This window comes from Ascaphus truei, chromosome 15, assembly GCF_040206685.1.
Source record: "Ascaphus truei isolate aAscTru1 chromosome 15, aAscTru1.hap1, whole genome shotgun sequence".
In the NCBI taxonomy this organism is placed as follows: Eukaryota; Metazoa; Chordata; class Amphibia; order Anura; family Ascaphidae; genus Ascaphus; species Ascaphus truei.
This window is the reverse complement of record NC_134497.1, coordinates 34,065,590-34,084,943: the sequence shown is the minus strand read 5'-3', so window position 1 is coordinate 34,084,943 and position 19,354 is coordinate 34,065,590. Positions and strand designations below refer to the sequence as shown.

The following is a 19,354-nucleotide window of genomic DNA, read 5'->3' as shown; positions in this document are numbered from 1 at the left end:
TCCAGAATAGCAGCCTTTAGTTTCTGATAGTCCATGGCCTCATCCGCTGGAAGAGCCTGGTAGGCTGCCTGAGCTTCCCCTATGAGGAGTGGAGCCAGAGTCGTTACCCAGCGATCAACTGTCCAGCCGTGGGCCGTGGCTACCCTTTCAAAAGTGAGGAGAAATGCCTCTGGGTCTTCGTTTGGCTTCATTTTAGGCAGCATCACCGGTGGGTTATTTGGAATCCCTGGTCTGCCTGGGGTTGGGCCTTCGACCAGCAGTTGGATTAGCTATTCCTCTCGCCGGGCCTGTTGCTCATCTTGCTGGGCTTGTCGCTCAGCTTGCTGGGCTTGTCGCTCATCTTGCTGGGCTTGTCGCTCTGCTTGCTTCTCTGCTAGCTGGAGCTGTTGCTCAAGGAACTGAGAAAAAAATTCTCCATTTTTTTTTTGTGGCCCTTCAGGTACAGGGGCCGTCCGACATCCCACTTCTAACACCACCTGTGGCAGGACGGCCTGTAGCCGAGGTCAGGGAACAGTCCACACGTATAGTTTCAGGATAAATAAAAACGTTCAGTGGCTTTATTTCTCCACAGTAACATAACATGCGGGTACACTGTCCCTTTAACAAAATAAATCCTGCTCCACTTTGGGAGAAAAACTGACTAATAACACAGCAGACCTATCTAGCAGGCTGGCTGGCTAAACCAGAACCAAACCATAAGGGTACTTTAAGCAGTCAGTAAACAAATTAATAATCCTTACTTTAGTTGAAGTAGTCTTTGGTGAAATCCCTCTGGCTAAGGGCTCACGCAGCAGTGTGCTTCTCTCTCTCTCTCTCTCTCTCTCTCTCTGGCAGCTACTGCCAGTCACATGATCCTTTATCTACCTTGCTGGCTCTCAGGTGTCAGCTAAAGAGTTCTGATTTCCTAACTTCCACCTGAGTTAACCCTTATGAGTGCTGGATGAAGCACTCAGACATATGTCTCCCAGGCGTAACTGATAGGAGTTGACTTCACTCTGTCACAGTACCGTAATTATTATACGGAGTTTATGCGGTATCAAACCCCTTTTCCTTTTTCCCATATATATATATATATATATATATATATATATATATTTTTTTTTTATTGTGTGTGTGTGGTACTTAAGGCTGCATCCACGCTGCTGCTGATCGCGCAATCAATTTAAGTCTGTCCGGCCACTGACTTTCAGGCATACTGAGGTCACATGACCTCCTCAGCCAAGCACCCAGCACCAGTCACTGTTTAGGCCAAGCCCCCCACAAGCATGAGCGCGGCACGGGGGGACGCAGCCTTAGGGCTGTTATAGACTGCATGCGGCCGTGCGTGCTTATGCAAACGTGCGTGCACGTGCCGCATGCTTTTCCTGTCTATAGAGCCAGGAGCTTCAGATAATGTATGTGTGTGTATGTGTGTGTGTGTATGTGTGTATGTATGTGTGTGCATGGGTTGTGTGAGTGAAAGTAAATCCTAGATTACAATCCTTGACCCCCCCCACGCATATCCATACAAACACACCCACAAATACACACATACATTTGAGCGCAGGTAGTGGCGGGAAAAGATGAATTTCTTCATCTTCGCTGCTGTCTGTCGGCTCCCCTCTCCCTGCCGTGCGCGTCCCTTGTGTAGAAGGGCTGACTCATGTCAGCCAACTAAAATTCCGTGCGCACGACGTAGCGCACGCCCGGCACTATAGAACGTGCCTAAGTTGTGTTACAGCTAGGGTGACCATTCGTACCGGTTTTACCGGTACAGTCCCGGTTTTTTGTGGCCTGTACCGGTTTAAGTCTGTCCCGGTTTTTGTCCCGGTTTCTGTCCCTGGTCCCGGTATTGCGGGGCAGCGGCGGTGAGGAGAATGCGGCGGCGGCGGCGGCGGGTAAGTATTGTCTATGTGTGTGTGAATGGCGTGTGAATGCTGCCGGGGGGACTGAATGCAGGAGAATGCCGGGGGCGGGACTTAGAATGCCGGCCGGCCTGCAGGGGATTGGATGAAGGATGCTGCCGGGGGCGGGACTTAGAATGCCGGCCGGCCCGCAGGGGACTGGTTGCAGGCAGGTCAGAGGAAGCCGGGGGCGGGACTTCCGCTTTGTGCAGAGCACACGTGTCTTCCCGCACCCGGCTCCTCTGTGCGCGGTGAGTGTCCCCCTTCTGTCCCGGGTCCCAGCCAGGAGGGGGGTAATAGGAGGTGGTAGCGGGGGTGCACCTGCCTTTGTACCACCTTGTACCTTTGCCCCCCCCCCCCCCGGCGCTCCCACCATTGCCCCCCCCCGGCACTCCCACCATTGCCCCCCCTGGCGCTCCCACCATTGCCCCCCCCCGGCACTCCCACCATTGCCCCCCCCGGCGCTCCCACCATTGCCCCCCCCCGGCGCTCCCACCATTGCCCCCCCCCCGGTGCTCCCACCATTGCCCCCCCCCGGCGCTCCCACCATTGCCCCCCCCCGGCGCTCCCACCATTGCCCCCCCCCCGGCGCTCCCACCATTGCCCCCCCCGGCGCTCCCACCATTGCCCCCCCCCGGCGCTCCCACCATTGCCCCCCCCCGGCGCTCCCACCATTGCCCCCCCCCGGCGCTCCCACCATTGCCCCCCCCCGGCGCTCCCACCATTGCCCCCCCCCGGCGCTCCCACCATTGCCCCCCCGGCGCTCCCACCATTGCCCCCCCGGCGCTCCCACCATTGCCCCCCCGCCCCGGGGCCCCCACCATTGCCCCCCCGGCGCTCCCACCATTGCCCCCCCGGCGCTCCCACCATTGCCCCCCCCGGCGCTCCCACCATTGCCGACCACGGCGCTCACAGCTTTGCCCCCCGGCGCTCACAGCTTTGCCCCCCGGCGCTCACTTCCCCCCTGTCCCCTTGGTGTGGGAGATGGGCTCGGGGCCGGGCAGTGGTTGCTGCGCGGTCGCGGGCGGTGCAGGGGCTGGCGGGCGGTGCAGGGGGAGGCGGGGTGTATCAGTGTGTGCATCTGTGTGTGTATCTGTGTGTGTGTGTATCAGTGTGTGTATCTGTGTGTGTGTGTGTGTTTGTGTGTGTGTGTGTGTGTGTGTGTATGTGTGTATGTGTGTGTGTATCTGTGTATGTGTGTGTGTGTGTGTGTATCAGTGTGTGTACCTGTGTGTGTGTGTATCAGTGGGTGTGTGTATCAGTATCAGTGTGTGTATCAGTGTGTGTGTGTGTCAGTAGGTGTGTGTATCAGTGGGTGTGTGTGTGTATCAGTGGGGTGTGTTGTGTGTGTCAATGGGTGTGTGTGTATCAATGGGTGTGTGTGTATCAGTGGGTGGGTGTGTGTATCAGTGTGTGTGTGTATCAGTGTGTGTGTGTGTATCAGTGTGTGTGTGTGTATCAGTGGGGGGGTGTGTGTATCAGTGGGTGTGTCTGTGTATCAGTGTGTGTGTGTGTGTGTATCAGTGGGTGTATCAGTGGGTGTGTGTGTATCAGTGTGTGTGTGTGTGTGTGTATCAGTTGGGGTGTGTGTGTATCAGTTGGGGTGTGTGTGTATCAGTTGGGATGTGTGTGTGTATCAGTGGGGGTGTGTGTGTGTGTATCAGTGGGGGGGGTGTATCAGTGGGTGTGTGTGTGTGTATCAGTGGGTGTGTGTGTGTATCAGTGGGTGGGTGTGTGTATCAGTGGGTGGGTGTATCAGTGGGTGTGTGTATCAGTGGGTGTGTGTATCAGTGTGTGTGTGTGTGTGTGTGTATCAGTGGGGTGTGTTGTGTGTATCAATGGGTGTGTGTATCCGTGTGTGTGTGTGTGTATCAGTGTGTGTGTGTGTGTGTGTGTATCAGTGTGTGTGTGTGTGTGTCAGTGTGTGTATCAGTGGGTGGGTGTATCAGTGGGTGGGTGTATCTGTGGGTGTGTGTATCAGTGGGTGTGTGTATCAGTGGGTGTGTGTATCAGTGTGTGTGTGTGTGTGTGTGTATCAGTGTGTGTGTGTGTGTATCAGTGGGTGGGTGTATCAGTGGGTGTGTGGGTGTGTATCAGTGTGTGTGTGTGTGTGTGTGTGTGTGTGTGTGTATCAGTGGTTGTGTGTGTATCAGTTGGGGTGTGTGTATCAGTGGGGGGGTGTGTATCAGTGGGTATGTGTGTGTGTGTATCAGTGGGTATGTGTGTGTGTGTGTATCAGTGGGTGGGTGTATCAGTGGGTGTGTGTGTGTGTATCAGTGTGTGTGTGTGTGGATCAGTGTGTGTGTGTGTGTATCAGTGGGTGTGGGTGTATCAGTGGGTGTGTGGGTGTGTATCAGTGGGTGTGTGTATCAGTGGGTGTGTGTGTGTGTGTGTCAGTGGCTGTGTGTGTGTGTGTGTATCAGTGGGGGTGTGTGTGTATCAGTGGGGGTGTGTGTGTATCAGTGGGGGTGTGTGTGTGTATCAGTGGGGGGGGTGTATCAGTATCAGTGGGGGGTGTATCAGTGTGTGTATCAGTGTGTGTGTGTATCAGTATCAGTGTGTGTGTGTGTATCAGTATCAGAGTGTGTGTATCAGTGGGGGGGGGTGTATCAGTGTGTGTGTGTATCAGTGTGTGTGTGTGTGTCAGTGGGTGTGTGTCTCTCTCCCTCCCTCTCCCTCCCCCACCCTGTCTCCCTCCTTCCCTCCCACCGTTTCTCTCCTTCCCTCCCACCCTGTCCCCCATCTTCCCTCCCACCCTGTCCCCCACCTACCCTGTCTCCCTCCCACCCTGTCTCCCTCCCTCCCACCCTGTCTCCCTCCTTCCCTCCCACCCTGTCTCCCTCCTTCCCTCCCACCCTGTCTCCCTCCTTCCCTTCCACCCTGTCTCCCTCCTTCCCTCCCACCCTGTCTCCCTCCTTCCCTCCCACCCTGTCTCCCTCCCACCCTGTCTCCCTCCCTCCCTGTCTCACCCTCCCTCCCTGTCTCACCCTCCCTCCCTGTCTCACCCTCCCTCCCTCCCTCCCTGTCTCACCCTCCCTCCCTCCCTCACCCTCCCTCCCTCCCTGTCTCACCCTCCCTCCCTGTCTCCCTCCCTCCCTGTCTCACCCTCCCTCCCTGTCTCACCCTCCCTGTCTCACCCTCCCTGTCTCACCCTCCCTCTCTCACCCTCCCTGTCTCACCCTCCCTCTCTCACCCTCCCTGTCTCACCCTCCCTGTCTCACCCTCCCTGTCTCACCCTCCCTGTCTCACCCTCCTGTACCCTCCCTGTCTCACCCTCCCGTACCCTCCCTGTCTCACCCTCCCTCTCACCCTACCTGCCTCGCCCTGTCTCCCTCCCTCGCCCTGTCTCCCTCCCTCGCCCTTCCCACGCCCTCCCTCCCTGTCTGTCGCCCTCCCTCCCTGTCTGTCGCCCTCCCTCCCTGTCTGTCTCCCTCCCTCGCCCTCCCTCCCTGTCTGTCTCCCTCCCTGTCTGTCTCCCTCGTTCTCCCTGTCTGTCTGTCTCCCTGTCTCCCTCCCTCCCTCGCTCTCCCTGTCTGTCTGTCTCCCTCCCTCCGTCTCCCTCCCTCCCTGTCTCCCTCGCCCTCCCTCCCTGTCTCCCTCGCCCTCCCTCCCTGTCTCCCTCCATCCCTGTCTCCCTCCCTCGCCCTCCCTGTCTCCCTCCCTCGCCCTCCCTGTCTCCCTCACCCTCTGTCTTATCTTAACTGCCGTATACCTACACCGAAGTAACCTACTCTGCTTTCTTCCAGATCTGACTCAAATTTCACACGGGAGACATCAGAAGACAGGTAGGGAACACCTCCCCTCTAGTATAGTACCTTGAGGGACTGCGGATCAGGTAAGATCCCAGACGGGATTGCTGCTTTAGAAATTGTGAAGAGGGGGCATCCTGGCAATGGTTAAGGGGTTCAGAATCATTCACATCTGGGTTTTTTTTGTTTGTTCGATTATTGAGGTGTACACACACACACACACACACACACACACACACACACACACACACACACACACACACACACACACACACACACACACACACACACACACACACACACACACACACACACACACACACACACACACACACACACACTCTCTCTAATGGTAGCAAAGTATAAGTGTACTACAATAAATAAACTGATATATATATATATAATAAAAAAAGTGTCCCGGTTTTTCATTTTCAAAATCTGGTCACCCTAGTTACAGCCTCAGGTTATGTCATATCCAGGTTACCTACTTCATATCAACATTGGCCAAAAGGGAGGAACTGAAGCAGCTTTACTGGAATATATTAAGGACCAAGAGGAGTATACACATCTACATGCAGCAGAAACTATCTTTCCCTAGCACAGTGCCTGGGGAATGTTAGTCTTAATCTACACAGCATGTGACACGTGATCCGTTCTGAAGTCTAAAAACTACAACTCCCATGATCCCCTTAGTGTGAGCATGCGCAGTAGGACACAGAGCTGTGACCTGGATGTAGTCAGTGTTTCCACTTCCGGGAAAGAGAAGATGAAGAAATAAAGTGGCGCAGGAAGCACACAGGAGCCTTCTCTGTAAGTAACTTACTTTGTATTCAAAGCATCAGAGCAGGTATATGCAAACACGTGGCGTTTCAGGACAGACACGTCCTCTCCTCAGACCATACACCTAACTGCAATAGTGACACTAACAAGTATATATACCCCTAGGGGTTACACAATCCCCTCATACCCAGCATCTGTGTTTACAGCCGGGCAGCCACTGCAGCCTCAGTACTCTGTTTGATGTCTGACGTCATCGTAGGGTCATACGACGATGAATACGTCACGTCGCTAAGCAACCAGGGAAACCAATAACAAAATAGTCACACAGGGACAGCTCAGCACACTTACTGAACTGTGGAGAAGTCAAAGTGCATAAGTTACACTTAAGTGACAGTAAATTGAAGCAACATCTATGCACTATATTGGTGCCACAAAGGGTATTTAATGACTATAAATTAGTCTGAAGAACTGGGAGCTGCCATGCTGATATTTTCTTTCTTAGATGATTTTCCTGCCAAAACGAAGTGGTTAAAGCTGAAAAGGAGCAACTTAAAAGATGGTTCAATGTTATGAGCTTACTGTCAAAAGCAGCATTATTACACACATTTATCTGGGCATAAGATAACAAGGCAAACTACAAACCATTAGGGATATATAGATTAAAAGACATAACTCCTATTATAGATCGTAAAGACACCGAGGCACATAGGCTAGATCATAAGTGTTATCTAGTAGCTTATTAATAATAATTGAGTAGACTTAAGTGGGATAAACAGAATAGTAGAATCCATAGCAGTCGTGGGCCAGAGTGACAGAGATTTAAACCTGTGTCTCTGGTATATCCACCCGCATATATCTGGGTTAATAGTAGAGGCTGACCTTACCCCAGGAACCAGTTTAGTTCAAGTCACAATACTTTCTTCGACAGGGAGATTCTGCTGCTGGAGAAGCCCCATGAGACAGGACCAGGGCTCGGGAGCGAGCACACGTCAGTGGAACACATATGAATATAAATATATGCTCCACTGACTGCATTACACAGTGATTTAGCGAACCCTCGAGCCAAATCTTCACCGATTGATCACAGGAGAACGAATCGATCGTCGATTTAGCTAATCACTTGTCAGTGTTTGCATTGCATTGATGCGCATATCGAAGGGGAACATATATTTTATTTATTTTTTAAAGGCAGCTTGAACTGCTGCTTTAAATCCAACCTAGCGGCGGAAAACATGAAATCTCTTGGAGTACATGACTTCCTTGAAAAGGATGAAATCACCATTTAACCCTTTGGGTGCCCTTTTGATGTAGCTGCTAAGTCACCACCTCTGGCCCCATGATGTAATAGCTACATCATAGTAATCCTGCTGGTTTTCCTAGGGGAGATGTCATTCTGTGCTCCTGTGCAGGGAAGGACGGATCTATCACTACGTGGGATAGAAGGGAGGGGGTCTCCCTGTCTGTTCTGTCATCAGTGAGGGAGCGATCACGTAACTCCTCCGCCACTCAAAGGGTTAAAATAACTTTTACTTATTTGTGTATTGTGAAATAAATCCTTTTGTGTATTTCACCAGAAACATATGTGTTTGACTAATGATGGCATTATAATTACATTGTTTTCTATGGAAGTGTTATGTTTTTTTGTTTGGTAAACGGGTTTTTTAACTTGACAATTCACTGCATTTAACCTATTAAATATGCCATTGTTGTTGGTTCACGTTCTTCCTAGGAGGGACTGCCCCTTTAAATACAATTTTCCTACTCTGCTTCAGTTTAAATAAATCCTGAGATTACAAACCCATAAGAGTTTGTACAATCAGCCTTTTCACCTTGCTAGCTATCCTAAGCACTCCTTTACTACTTACCCCACACAAGTCTTTCCCCGTCTTAGGAACGCAGGGCCATTTTTTTCAAAGCCTTATTTAACCAGTGGCAGCTGTTGACATTATGGATAACTTTGGTTGCTGTCACCTACACTACTTTACATAGTTTACTGGGCAGCTAATGGCAAATCTATATTCTCTAGCCTATTACTCTGTGACCATTACCATCACTTATTGTCTTTCCAAATCCTCGCAAAACCCGCCGAAACTACTGAAGTTACAGAAATATTCATTTAGTTTATCCCCCAAACAGCTTGTCAAATTATTTCCCCTATATCCCCTCAAGAGAAGAGTTACCCGTCTCACATGGTTTCTCTTACTGTGTTTCTATTGCAGTTTGTGTTCTGTATCCCCCTTCCTCTCACACACTTTATTTGCCTCCCAGGTACAGATGGTTATTTTTCCTTATCCACTTTGCCTCCTCTGTTTACCAAACACTAGATTCACTAAAGTGCAATAGCCTCAATTGCACTGTAAGGCCTCGGACATGGTCAGCGCTTATGCGCTGACCCGTGCTGCTGCTCGGGACTGAGCCCCTGCAGCCGCAATGAAGTGGCTTTAGCAGGGGCTCGCGCACGCGTCCGCACGCTTGGGGAAGCGTGTGTCTGACGGTAGTTTGAAATTTGGCGCTCGCCGGAGCGCAGGGCCGGTCACGTGAGCGGTTCGCCCAATGAGGGCGAACCAGCTCCGTGACCTCACTGGCACGCCCCCGACACGCCCACGGACGGCGCGCTGTGTAATGCCAGGGAAAGCACCGCATGTCCCAGGCCTTACAGTCACTCAAGTAAATGGCAATGAGCATGTGATGACAGCAGCTGTTTGCACCTCTCCCCTTACTCCTGTCTTCTCCTCACAGCCTTGTTTAGCACCATTGCTGGCCGTATGTTGCCTTAGGCACATTATATAGTGCTGGGTGCTTGCTGCGCTGTGCGCGTGCGAGGATTTTTAGTTGGCTGACGTTAGTCAGCCTTTCTATAGAAGGGCCGCTCGTGCGCACGGCAGGGAGAGGGGAGCCGACAGACAGCGGCGAAGATGAGGAAATTCATCTTTTCGTGTGTGTGTGTGTGTGTGTGTGTGTGTGTGTGTGTGTGTGTGTGTGTGTGTGTGTTTGCAGAAGTTAAAAAAATATATATTTATTAAAGTTTTTTTTTTCTTTAAAAAAAATCTATCTAGGACTTACATTCACACTCACACAACCCATGCACACACATATACTCACACATACACACACACACACACACACACACACACACACACACACACACACACACACACTCTCTCTCTAATGGTAGCAAAGTATAAGTGTACTACAATAAATAAACTGATATATATATATCGCACAGGTCAAATCTGCGATCTGTGGTCTATGTGGAGTGATAGGGGGGGGGGGGAGAAGGTGGCGTGGCCATGAACTGCCTCTTCGGCAATGCGTCAAATGGCAACGCTTTGCCATGCCAATGCGGTGTAACATGACGTTATAGGAAGCTGCAAAGCTCCGAGCCGTAAGGGAAGGGGGCCGCGAGCAGGGGGGAGAGCTGACAGGGGGGGGGGGGGGCCAAAACAGAAAAGTTTGCGCACCTCTGGTATATACATTGCTCTCCATTAACTTCTGTTCACCTCAAAAGCTGTAGAGAAGAAAGAAAAGGCAAGTCACATTATTAATTTGTATCTTTTTTTTCAGCTCTTCTTTTATAAAATAGACATTACTTTGAGACCTCACTAACTGTCCCAATTTGTAAATTGTGCGAGAAACGAGGAAGAACAGAACCTTGTGGCGTTGCAGTACCACAGGAAAATCTACTACAGAACCTACACAGACCTTCCCCCACGCACAGACCTCCCCCCACACACGTCTGATATGGAGATGAATATGGGAAAGAGCTTGGTATCAAGAGGGCACGCTGTGGAAAAGTAACGCGCCAGCACAAGGTAATCAGGAATATGTGTGTTACATTGTTTTTACCTCTCTATTGTCTTATTACTAATGTTAAATTGCAAATATTGATAGATCTGCATACACCATTACGGGTCAACTAGCACTTAATATCACGAAACCTGACTTGAATCAAAGGGCCGGATACATCAAGGGGTAGTAACCAAAAATGCCATATCACCGCCCATAAAAAAGGTGCCTTATTATTATCGTGTAATGAATCAGCGTTGCAGCGCAAAAATAAAGCACTTTTTATCGGACCTGTTAAAAGCATCAGATCGGATACAAAACAGGCATAATATCACATTTTCAAGTAAAATGCTAGGGTGAGAAATGGTAGTGGGGATGGTAGTGGCAGTATAAAGTATATATGTGTAATAAATGCTAATGCCACACACAAGTTGTGCCCTCTTGTGTAACTACCATGTGGATAAGGTATATAGATGATATCTTGCTGATATGGAGTGGTACGGAAAGTCTTTTGATAGAATTCATTGATGTACTTAATGCTAATGACTTTAATCTGAGATTGATTTATGTATCTGGTCCGCATAGCATTGATTTTCTGGACCTTCCGCCATACATCTGCCATACATCAAGTTCTGATATTTATCGGAACGGGATGAACGGCAGAAATACCGCAAATATTTTATCACCTACTCGAGGCTGGCGTTAGCCCTGTCTTTCCTATGTATATTGTACAAAAAAATGTGATTAAGGCGCTCCTCTATAAAGTGAAAAATAAATAAATATAATGTACTTAAATAGTGATAAATTCTACATAGTGATTAAATAATCTAATCTAATCGTGTACAAATGTGTTTAAAGAAACCTTCATTGTTCTTGATAATCGGAAGGTCCAGAAAATCAATGCTATGCGGACCAGATACATAAGTCAATCTCAGATTAAAGTCATTAGCATTAAGTACATCAATGAATTCTATCAAAAGACTTTCCGTACCACTCCATATCAGCAAGATATCATCTATGTACCTTATCCACATGGTAGTTACACAAGAGGGTACAACTTGTGTGTGGCATTAGCGTTTATTACGTATATATACTTTATACTGCCACTACCATCCCCACTACCATTTCTCACCCTAGCACCTCCCAGTTTGGGGATTTATTTTAATCCTATTTTTAAACCACTTATACATACTATCACTTGTTTCGGCGTATTAGTATTGCAATAAAACATTTATTATTTTTACTTTTAACAGCTTAGACGTCCCATTGCCATATAACCCCATTATTTGTGGGTGATTGGCGCAAGCTAGGCTTCTCTGAGGATCACTATATCCCCCCATTTATTATTATTATTGCACCATGAGTGCGTGCTAACAAGGGACTCATGTGACTTCGTTCACTGTCTTTTCTGTACTCTGTCTGATTTTCCCTATGCCCCTGGTGCTTATTCAATAATTGTTATTTATTTGGAATTGAGCGTTATTATTATCTGTGTTTGTGCATTATATACATAGGCAAGATGAGCTAAACCAACACCCACTTCCCCCCAATACATATAAAAAAGACCTCCACTCCCCCCAATACACATAAAAATACCCCCACCCCCCCAAATACATATAAAAAAATAGTAGACATACCTTGGGGATGTTTGAGCTAACTGTGAATGTGTGTGTTAATTTAATTCCTAACTGGCAACAGTTGTTTGGAGGTAAGTGGCCCCTCCTCCCAGAGCTCACCCCTCCCCACCTTTTTAACTTGGGAGGTTCTAGCATTTTGCTGAATGGACAGGACTCATTGTGGTTGTTTGCCCTCATAGTTTAGTGTTAGGACCTGCAAATTTGGTTATACATTGACTTTGGTATGCAGGGTTATGACGCTTTTGTCTAAGGGTTTAACTAAATAACCAAGAAAATATTATTATTATTGAAGTATTTAAACTTTATACTTATTACCATATATGTTTTGTCAATTGGATGTAGCATTGGACACCACTGTCTTTTGTTGTATACATTTGCCACGCTCAGTAGCACTTCTTTTGACATAAAAAAATAAAATTATATATATATGAATATGAACTGGGAATGTGTGTGTGTTAATTTAATTCCTTGTGGATGGTCGGGACCGGCAGTGGCTGCGGGGACCGGCAGAGAGTCAGGGCGAGGCTGCAACAGGCCATCAGATGCAGGCCTCCTTACTGTGTCCCACGGCGAGCTTCGAGTCGGCGCGCACCGGAAACTTAGGCGCGCTGACGTCAGAGGCTGGGACAGGAAGGCCTTCATCTGGTGCAGAGCCGGGGCCCAGCCACAACCGGTAGCCAGTATCCTTTGTCCCCCTCTTGGCGGCCCTGACGGCCATGCAGGGGTCTCGGGAGGCCGGGCCCCCTGACTAACCGAGCCCGGGACGCCAACCCTGGCGACCCCCCTGTTGGTGGTCCTGCCCGGGGAAATAATAAACTAACGGTTGTTAGTTGTGGTATATATCAAGGTGGTATATATCAAGATTGTGGTAATAATTTACGGGTGCGATATTTGGACCAATCTCACGATATGGTAATTAACGCGACCGTTAATAATGTGTTACATACCGCATTGGGTTAATATTGCTATCGTAGGATTCTGTAATGTGTATTATTACAGAAACCTATGATCAAAATAACATTAACCTGTTCCATACCTGTGGTTAGCAAGGTATACCACAGGCACCAAATGGGTTAATACTTTATTAAAAGAAAACAATACCTAACCCTATTGACCCCGTTAGTGGCCAGTAAACATTGCCATTCTAGTCGGTAAGGTAATTAAGTGGTTAACCCCTCTCACCACCACCCCTATCCCCCACTCCGTCACGGGAAGCCTAACCTCCCTCCTCAGGGCAAGTACCGGCATCACCCACGTCCCCTACCTCCCCTTGTCGACTAATGCCCATTATCACACAAAATATATACACGTTTAAAACAAAACAAAAAAGAACATTCAAAATACATTTTACACATAAAACCATTGATTATCACTGTGGATAACTAGGCCCACTCAATGTGGGAGCAAATATCCACATTGTTGATGAATGATAACCCAGTAATAAATAAATCAACAAATTAAAATAAATTGATAACCCCCCTTTATTACCTCAGTGACTAAGGATTTAAAAAGATTTCTGCCACTTTTATTGGTGTTTTGCAGCTAGTGAGATTTCCTGTTAAATATTATGATCCATTTTAAATGTATGATCCACTACATCTACTTTCCCGGCCCTAATGCTGCACATGTTGTGCTACACCCTTCATTTTTACAATGTACATCTACAGTTTACTTTCATCCTGAACTTTTTGGGATATGCCAACTTACCTCTCTGACCTTTTGTAAGACAGTTTGTGTAACAGTGACTTTTTGAAGTGAAACTTCTTTGCTGGCACCTATAGAGTTTTGACAGGAAAAATTCCCTATGTTGTAACAGAATTCCATGACGGAAGTGATGTCATGCTACTACTATGCGCACGCCACACCCGCACATGCGCAATCCTCTGCGCCGTGCAAAGGCGTGTCCGGCGCAGGCACGGCCAGCACCATGCGTGTGCAGGCCCGCCCAGCACCGCACGCATGTGCACGACCCTAATAGTCGTCCTCAAGTTCCATAATCAGCCACCAGGACCCCATTCAATGCCTGGCCCACACGAAACACAGAACTCGACCACAACTTCCATGCTCAGGTGACTGTACCACACCAAATTTACTCACCAAACCATCAAAGGTTGGGCCCACTCCCAATGCTACACACGAAAAACACACAGCCTCACACACACACACACACAGCCTCACACACACAAATCACAGTTAGTATAAATGTAGACGTGCAAATAGCTAAAACGGGAGGGCCGGGGGGTTGCCTAGCATGCGCGTTCTATGTCAAACTTCTTGGCATTTTTTCACTGAAATTGTGTTTGGATTTTAAATAAAAACATCATCACAAATACAATTTCTGTGACAAAGAAGTTTCACTTAAAATGCACGTGCTTGGCACACACATACTTTTTTTGGATAACTAATGCCTAATTTCACCTAATTTTCTAATTATGTATTTTTTTTGTCTTGTCTAGTACAAAGACAAGCTCCAATAATCCACCTATGTCAGCCCTGCAAGTTTGCTTTTAACAGTCAGGACTACCTCATCAAACATCTGAAGTTCAAACACCCAAATGTGTATATGGAAAAGATGAGGACAGAACAATCTTGCAACATTCCAATTAATATGACAGAAAATGCATCTTTCAACCAGTCAAGGCTATTAATAAACAATGTAACTGCTTCTCATTCCAAAATATATATATTTGCTGCTGCCACAGGAAAAGATCTTGGAGAAAGTGGGAAGAGTCTGACTTGGTTATCAGACCAGAACCCACAGAAGAGAACACAGACCGGGGAGAGACCGCATGTATGTGGAGAATGTGGGAAGGGATTTAGTGACTTATCCAGCCTGAAAACACACAAGAGGACACACACAGGGGAGAGACCGCATGTATGTGGGGAATGTGGGAAGGGATTTAGTGACTCATCCAGTCTGATCAGACACAAGCGGACACACACAGGGGAGAGACCACATGTATGTGGGGAATGTGGGAAGGGATTTAGTGACTCATCCAGTCTGATCAGACACAAGCGGACACACACAGGGGAGAGACCACATGTATGTGGGGAATGTGGGAAGGGATTTAGTGACTTATCCAGCCTGTACACACACAAGAGGACACACACAGGGGAGAGACCGCATGTATGTGGGGAATGTGGGAATGGATTTAGTGACTCAAAGAGTCTGATCAGACACAAGCGGACACACACAGGGGTGAGACCACATGTATGTGGGGAATGTGGGAAGGGATTTCGTGATTTATCCAGCCTGAACACACACAAGAGGACACACACAGGGGAGAGACCGCATGTATGTGGGGAATGTGGGAAGGAATTTAGTCGGTTATCCAGCTTGAACAAACACAAGAGGACACACACAGGGGAGAGACCGCATGTATGTGGGGAATGTGGGAAGGGATTTAGTGACTCATCCAGTCTGATCAGACACAAGCGGACACACACAGGGGAGAGACCACATGTATGTGGGGAATGTGGGAAGGGATTTAGTGACTTATCCAGCCTGAACACACACAAGAGGACACACACAGGGGAGAGACCGCATGTATGTGGGGAATGTGAGAAGGGATTTAGTGACTCATCCAGCCTGAACACACACAAGAGGACACACACAGGGGAGAGACCGCATGTATGTGGGGAATGTGGGAAGGGATTTCGTCAGTTATACAGCTTGAACACACACAAGAGGACACACACAGGGGAGAGACCACATGTATGTGGGGAATGTGGGAAGGGATTTAGTCAGTTTTCCAGCTTGAACAAACACAAGAGGACACACACAGGGGAGAGACCGCATGTATGTGGGGAATGTGGGAAGGGATTTAGTGACTCATCCAGCCTGAACACACACAAGAGGACACACACAGGGGAGAGACCGCATGTATGTGGGGAATGTGGGAAGAGATTTAGTGGCTTATCCAGCCTGAAAACACACAAGAGGACGCACACAGGTGAGAGACCGCATGGATGTGGGGAATGTGGGAAGGGATTTAGTGACTTATCCAGTCTGATCAGACACAAGCGGACACACACAGGTGAGAGACCGCATGCATGTGGGGAATGTGGGAAGGGATTTAGTGATTCATCCAGCCTGAACACACACAAGAGGACACACACAGGGGAGAGACCGCATGTATGTGGGGAATGTGGGAAGAGATTTAGTGGCTTATCCAGCCTGAAAACACACAAGAGGACGCACACAGGTGAGAGACCGCATGTATGTGGGGAATGTGGGAAGGGATTTAGTGATGTATCCAGCCTGAACACACACAAGAGGACTCCACACGAGCAGCTGAAGGAGCAGAGCCACTGAGGGTTTGACCACTTCATTTATTTTTCTCATTAAGCTTTCACTGACTGTGTGGACTCTTGGTGCTCATTTGCAAGCTGCTTTCTTGCAAGCTGTGTTCAGCTTTAACTGTACCATTAGTGGATTCTTGCTGCCCTGCTATTAGCTGTTTAGCTGTATTTAGCTTACACTATATGTTTACTAGCTATTTTCAGGGGTGTCTGATTTGACCAGGTATAGGGGAAGGGAGGCTTAGGAAAGTACCTCTCGGTCCTTTTGGACCAGGGGGAATGGGCCAGATGAAGAGGTAGTCCCTCGAAACGTCGCCCCCCCCTAGCATACTTTCCGTTCTCCGTTTTTTTTGTGTATATTCCTTATGTTTCATGTTTTTTCCCCTTTTCCTTTCCCCCCCCCCCCACCCCTCACTTTGTGACATGCCCATTTGTGTTACTGGTTTCTGCAAACACATTCGATTTATTTCTGGTTCATTTTATTATTAAATGTTTATTCTGCATTACAACTGTTTTCATCATCTAGCTATTAGACAGTGAGTGCTGGTACTTACGTAGATTTGTTTGTACACACAAGAGGACACACGCAGGGGAGAGACCTTATGTATGTGGAGAATGTGGGAAAGGATTTAGTCGTTTACCCCACCTGAACACACACAAGGAAGAGACCGCATGTATATGGGGAATGTGGGAAGAGATTTAGTGACTTATCCAGCCTGAGGACACACACAGGGGAGATACCTATCTCTAAAGCCAGGCATTTTTAGTGATAACCAGCGACTAAGACACTCACATATAAGTGCACACGTGTATCTGTGTTCTGCTAAATCACAATGAAAAGTGACTTTAGTTTATGGTGCATTAAACAAGCATTTTAAAAGGATAAAAAAGTTATAACTTTTTAAAGGCAGGTTATTTGTATAATTCTTGTTGTTTTATTTAAAGAAAAATGTTGTTAATGTTTTATATTTCCATGCTGTTGGTTCTAATAAAATGTGTGTTTCCTATTGTATTGTATTGTATTGTATGTCTTTATATAGCGCCATTAATGTACATAGCGCTTCACAGTAGTAATACATGTGGTTATCAAATAAATAACAGATAATATAAATAACAGATCATGGGAATAAGTGCTTTAGACATAAAAGTAACATTTCGGAAGAGGAGTCCCAGCCCCGAGGAGCTTACAGTCTAATTGGTAGGTAGGTAGAACATACAGAGACAGTAAGAGGGAGTTCTGGTAAGTGCGTCTGCAGGGGGCCAAGCTTTTTGTATCATGTGTTCAGAATATCTACAGTGCTATTCATATGCTTTTTTAAGCAAATGTGTCTTAAGGTGGGTCTTAAAGGTGGTTAGAGAGGGTGCTAGTCGGGTACTGAGGCGAAGGGCATTCCAGAGGTGTGGGGCAGTCAGTGAAAAAGGTTTAAAGCGGGAGAGGGCTTTAGATACAAAGGGGGTAGAAAGAAGACATCCTTGAGAAGAACGCAAGAGTCTGGATGGGGCATAACGAGAAATTAGGGATGAGATGTAAGGAGGAGCAGAAGAATGTAAAGCTTTAAAAGTGAGAAAAATGGAGTGTGAGATGCGGGATTTGAACAGAAGCCAGGAGAGTGATTTCATGAGGGGAGATGCTGAGACAGATCTAGGAAAGAGTAGAGTGATTCTGGCAGCAGCATTTAGGATAGATTGTAGAGGAGACAGGTGAGAGGCAGGAAGGCCGGACAGCAGGAGGTTACAGTAATCAGGACGGGAGAGAATGAGGGCCTGAGTCAGAGGAAAGGGCGTATGTTTGTTATATTGCGAAGGAAAAAGCGACAAGTTTTAGAAATGTTTTGAATGTGAGGGGCGAATGTGAGAGAGGAGTCGAGTGTGACGCCTAGGCAGCATGCTTGGGCTACTGGGTGAATGATTGTAGTACCAACAGTAATATGGAAGGAGGTAGTAGGGCCAGGTTTGGGAGGAAGTATGAGGAGCTCTGTTTTAGCCATGTTGAGTTTAAGGCGGCGGAGGGCCATCCAGGATGATATAGCAGAGAGACATTCAGAAACTTTGGTTTGTACAGCAGGTGTAAGGTCAGGTGTTGAAAAGTATATTTGTGTGTCGTCGGCATAGAGGTGATAATTAAACCCAAAAGATGTTATTAGGTCACCTAGAGAGAGTGTGTACAGAGAAAAGAGAAGAGGTCCCAGGACAGAGCCCTGGGGTACCCCCACAGAGAGATCAATAGAGGAGGAGGAGGTGTTAGCAGAAGAGACACTGAAAGTACGATGGGAGATGTAGGATGAGATCCAGGATAGAGCTTTGTTCCGAATACCAAGAGTATGGAGAATGTGGAGGAGAAGAGGGTGGTTCACTGTGTCAAATGCTGCAGAGAGGTCGAGTAATATGAGCAGAGTGTAATGACCTCTGTCTTTGGCAGTATGGAGGTCATCAGTTATTTTAGTGAGGGCTGTTTCCGTGGAGTGAGCAGTGCGGAAGCCAGATTGTAGGAGTCTAGGAGAGAATAGGTGTTGAGAAAATGGAGCAAGCGAGAGAATACAAGACGTTCAAGGAGTTTAGAGGCAAAAGTCAGGAGGGAGACAGGACGATAGTTAGAAAGACAGGTAGGGTCAAGCTTGCTGTTTTTGAGTAATGGTATGACTGTTGCATGTTTGAAGGAGGATGGAAAGGTTCCAGAGCAGAGGGAGGAGTTAAAAATGTGTGTGAGCGTAGGGATTATAGTAGGAGCAAGAGGTTTTAGGAGATGGGAGGGAATGGGGTCAAGAGGGCAAGCGACACATCCTCCTCTAAGACAGTGGAAAAAGAGTCAAGGAAGGCAGGAGGAGAGTTAGGAAGAGGTGTAGGATGGGAGGAAGAAACAGAGGGGATGTTCTGACGTATGGATTCCACCTTTTCCTTAAAATAGTCAGCAAAGTCCTGAGCAGAGATGGAGGAAGGAGAGGCAGCTAAGGGTGGTTTGAGAAGAGTATCAAAGACAGAGAACAATCGGCGTGGGTTAGACTTGTGCATGTTGATTAGTGAAGAAAAGTAGGCTTGTTTAGCTTGCGAGAGGGCAGAGTTGAAACAGGATAGCATAAATTTGTAGTGTAGGAAGTCTGCGAGAGTGTGAGACTTCCTCCAGAGGCGTTCAGAGGAACGAGTGGAGGAACGCAGCATGCGCGTGTGGGAATTTAGCCAGGGTCTAGGGTTAGAAGGGCGAGTGCGGCAGAGAGAAAGA

General features: G+C 47.8%; 1 protein-coding gene and 1 long non-coding RNA gene across 2 annotated transcripts in view; both read left to right on the top strand.

The window, feature by feature from the left end:
• LOC142466799 (uncharacterized) overlaps nucleotides 1-19,354 on the top strand; it is a 303,033-nt gene that overhangs the window by 215,723 nt on the left and 67,956 nt on the right. The gene's annotated exons all lie outside the window — the stretch shown is intronic.
• On the top strand, nucleotides 6,359-17,147 carry LOC142466791 (uncharacterized). Its single transcript, XM_075572209.1, has 3 exons — nucleotides 6,359-6,442; nucleotides 9,977-10,224; nucleotides 14,292-17,147. The coding sequence occupies exon 3, from the start codon at nucleotides 14,399-14,401 to the stop codon at nucleotides 16,148-16,150; it is 1,752 nt and encodes a 583-aa protein (XP_075428324.1). The 5' UTR covers nucleotides 6,359-6,442; nucleotides 9,977-10,224; nucleotides 14,292-14,398; the 3' UTR covers nucleotides 16,151-17,147.

What these genes read in the sequence shown, in the direction of transcription:
- LOC142466791 (XM_075572209.1), top strand. Translation starts at nt 14,399, where the DNA reads ATGGAAAAGATGAGGACAGAACAATCTTGCAACATTCCAATTAATATG.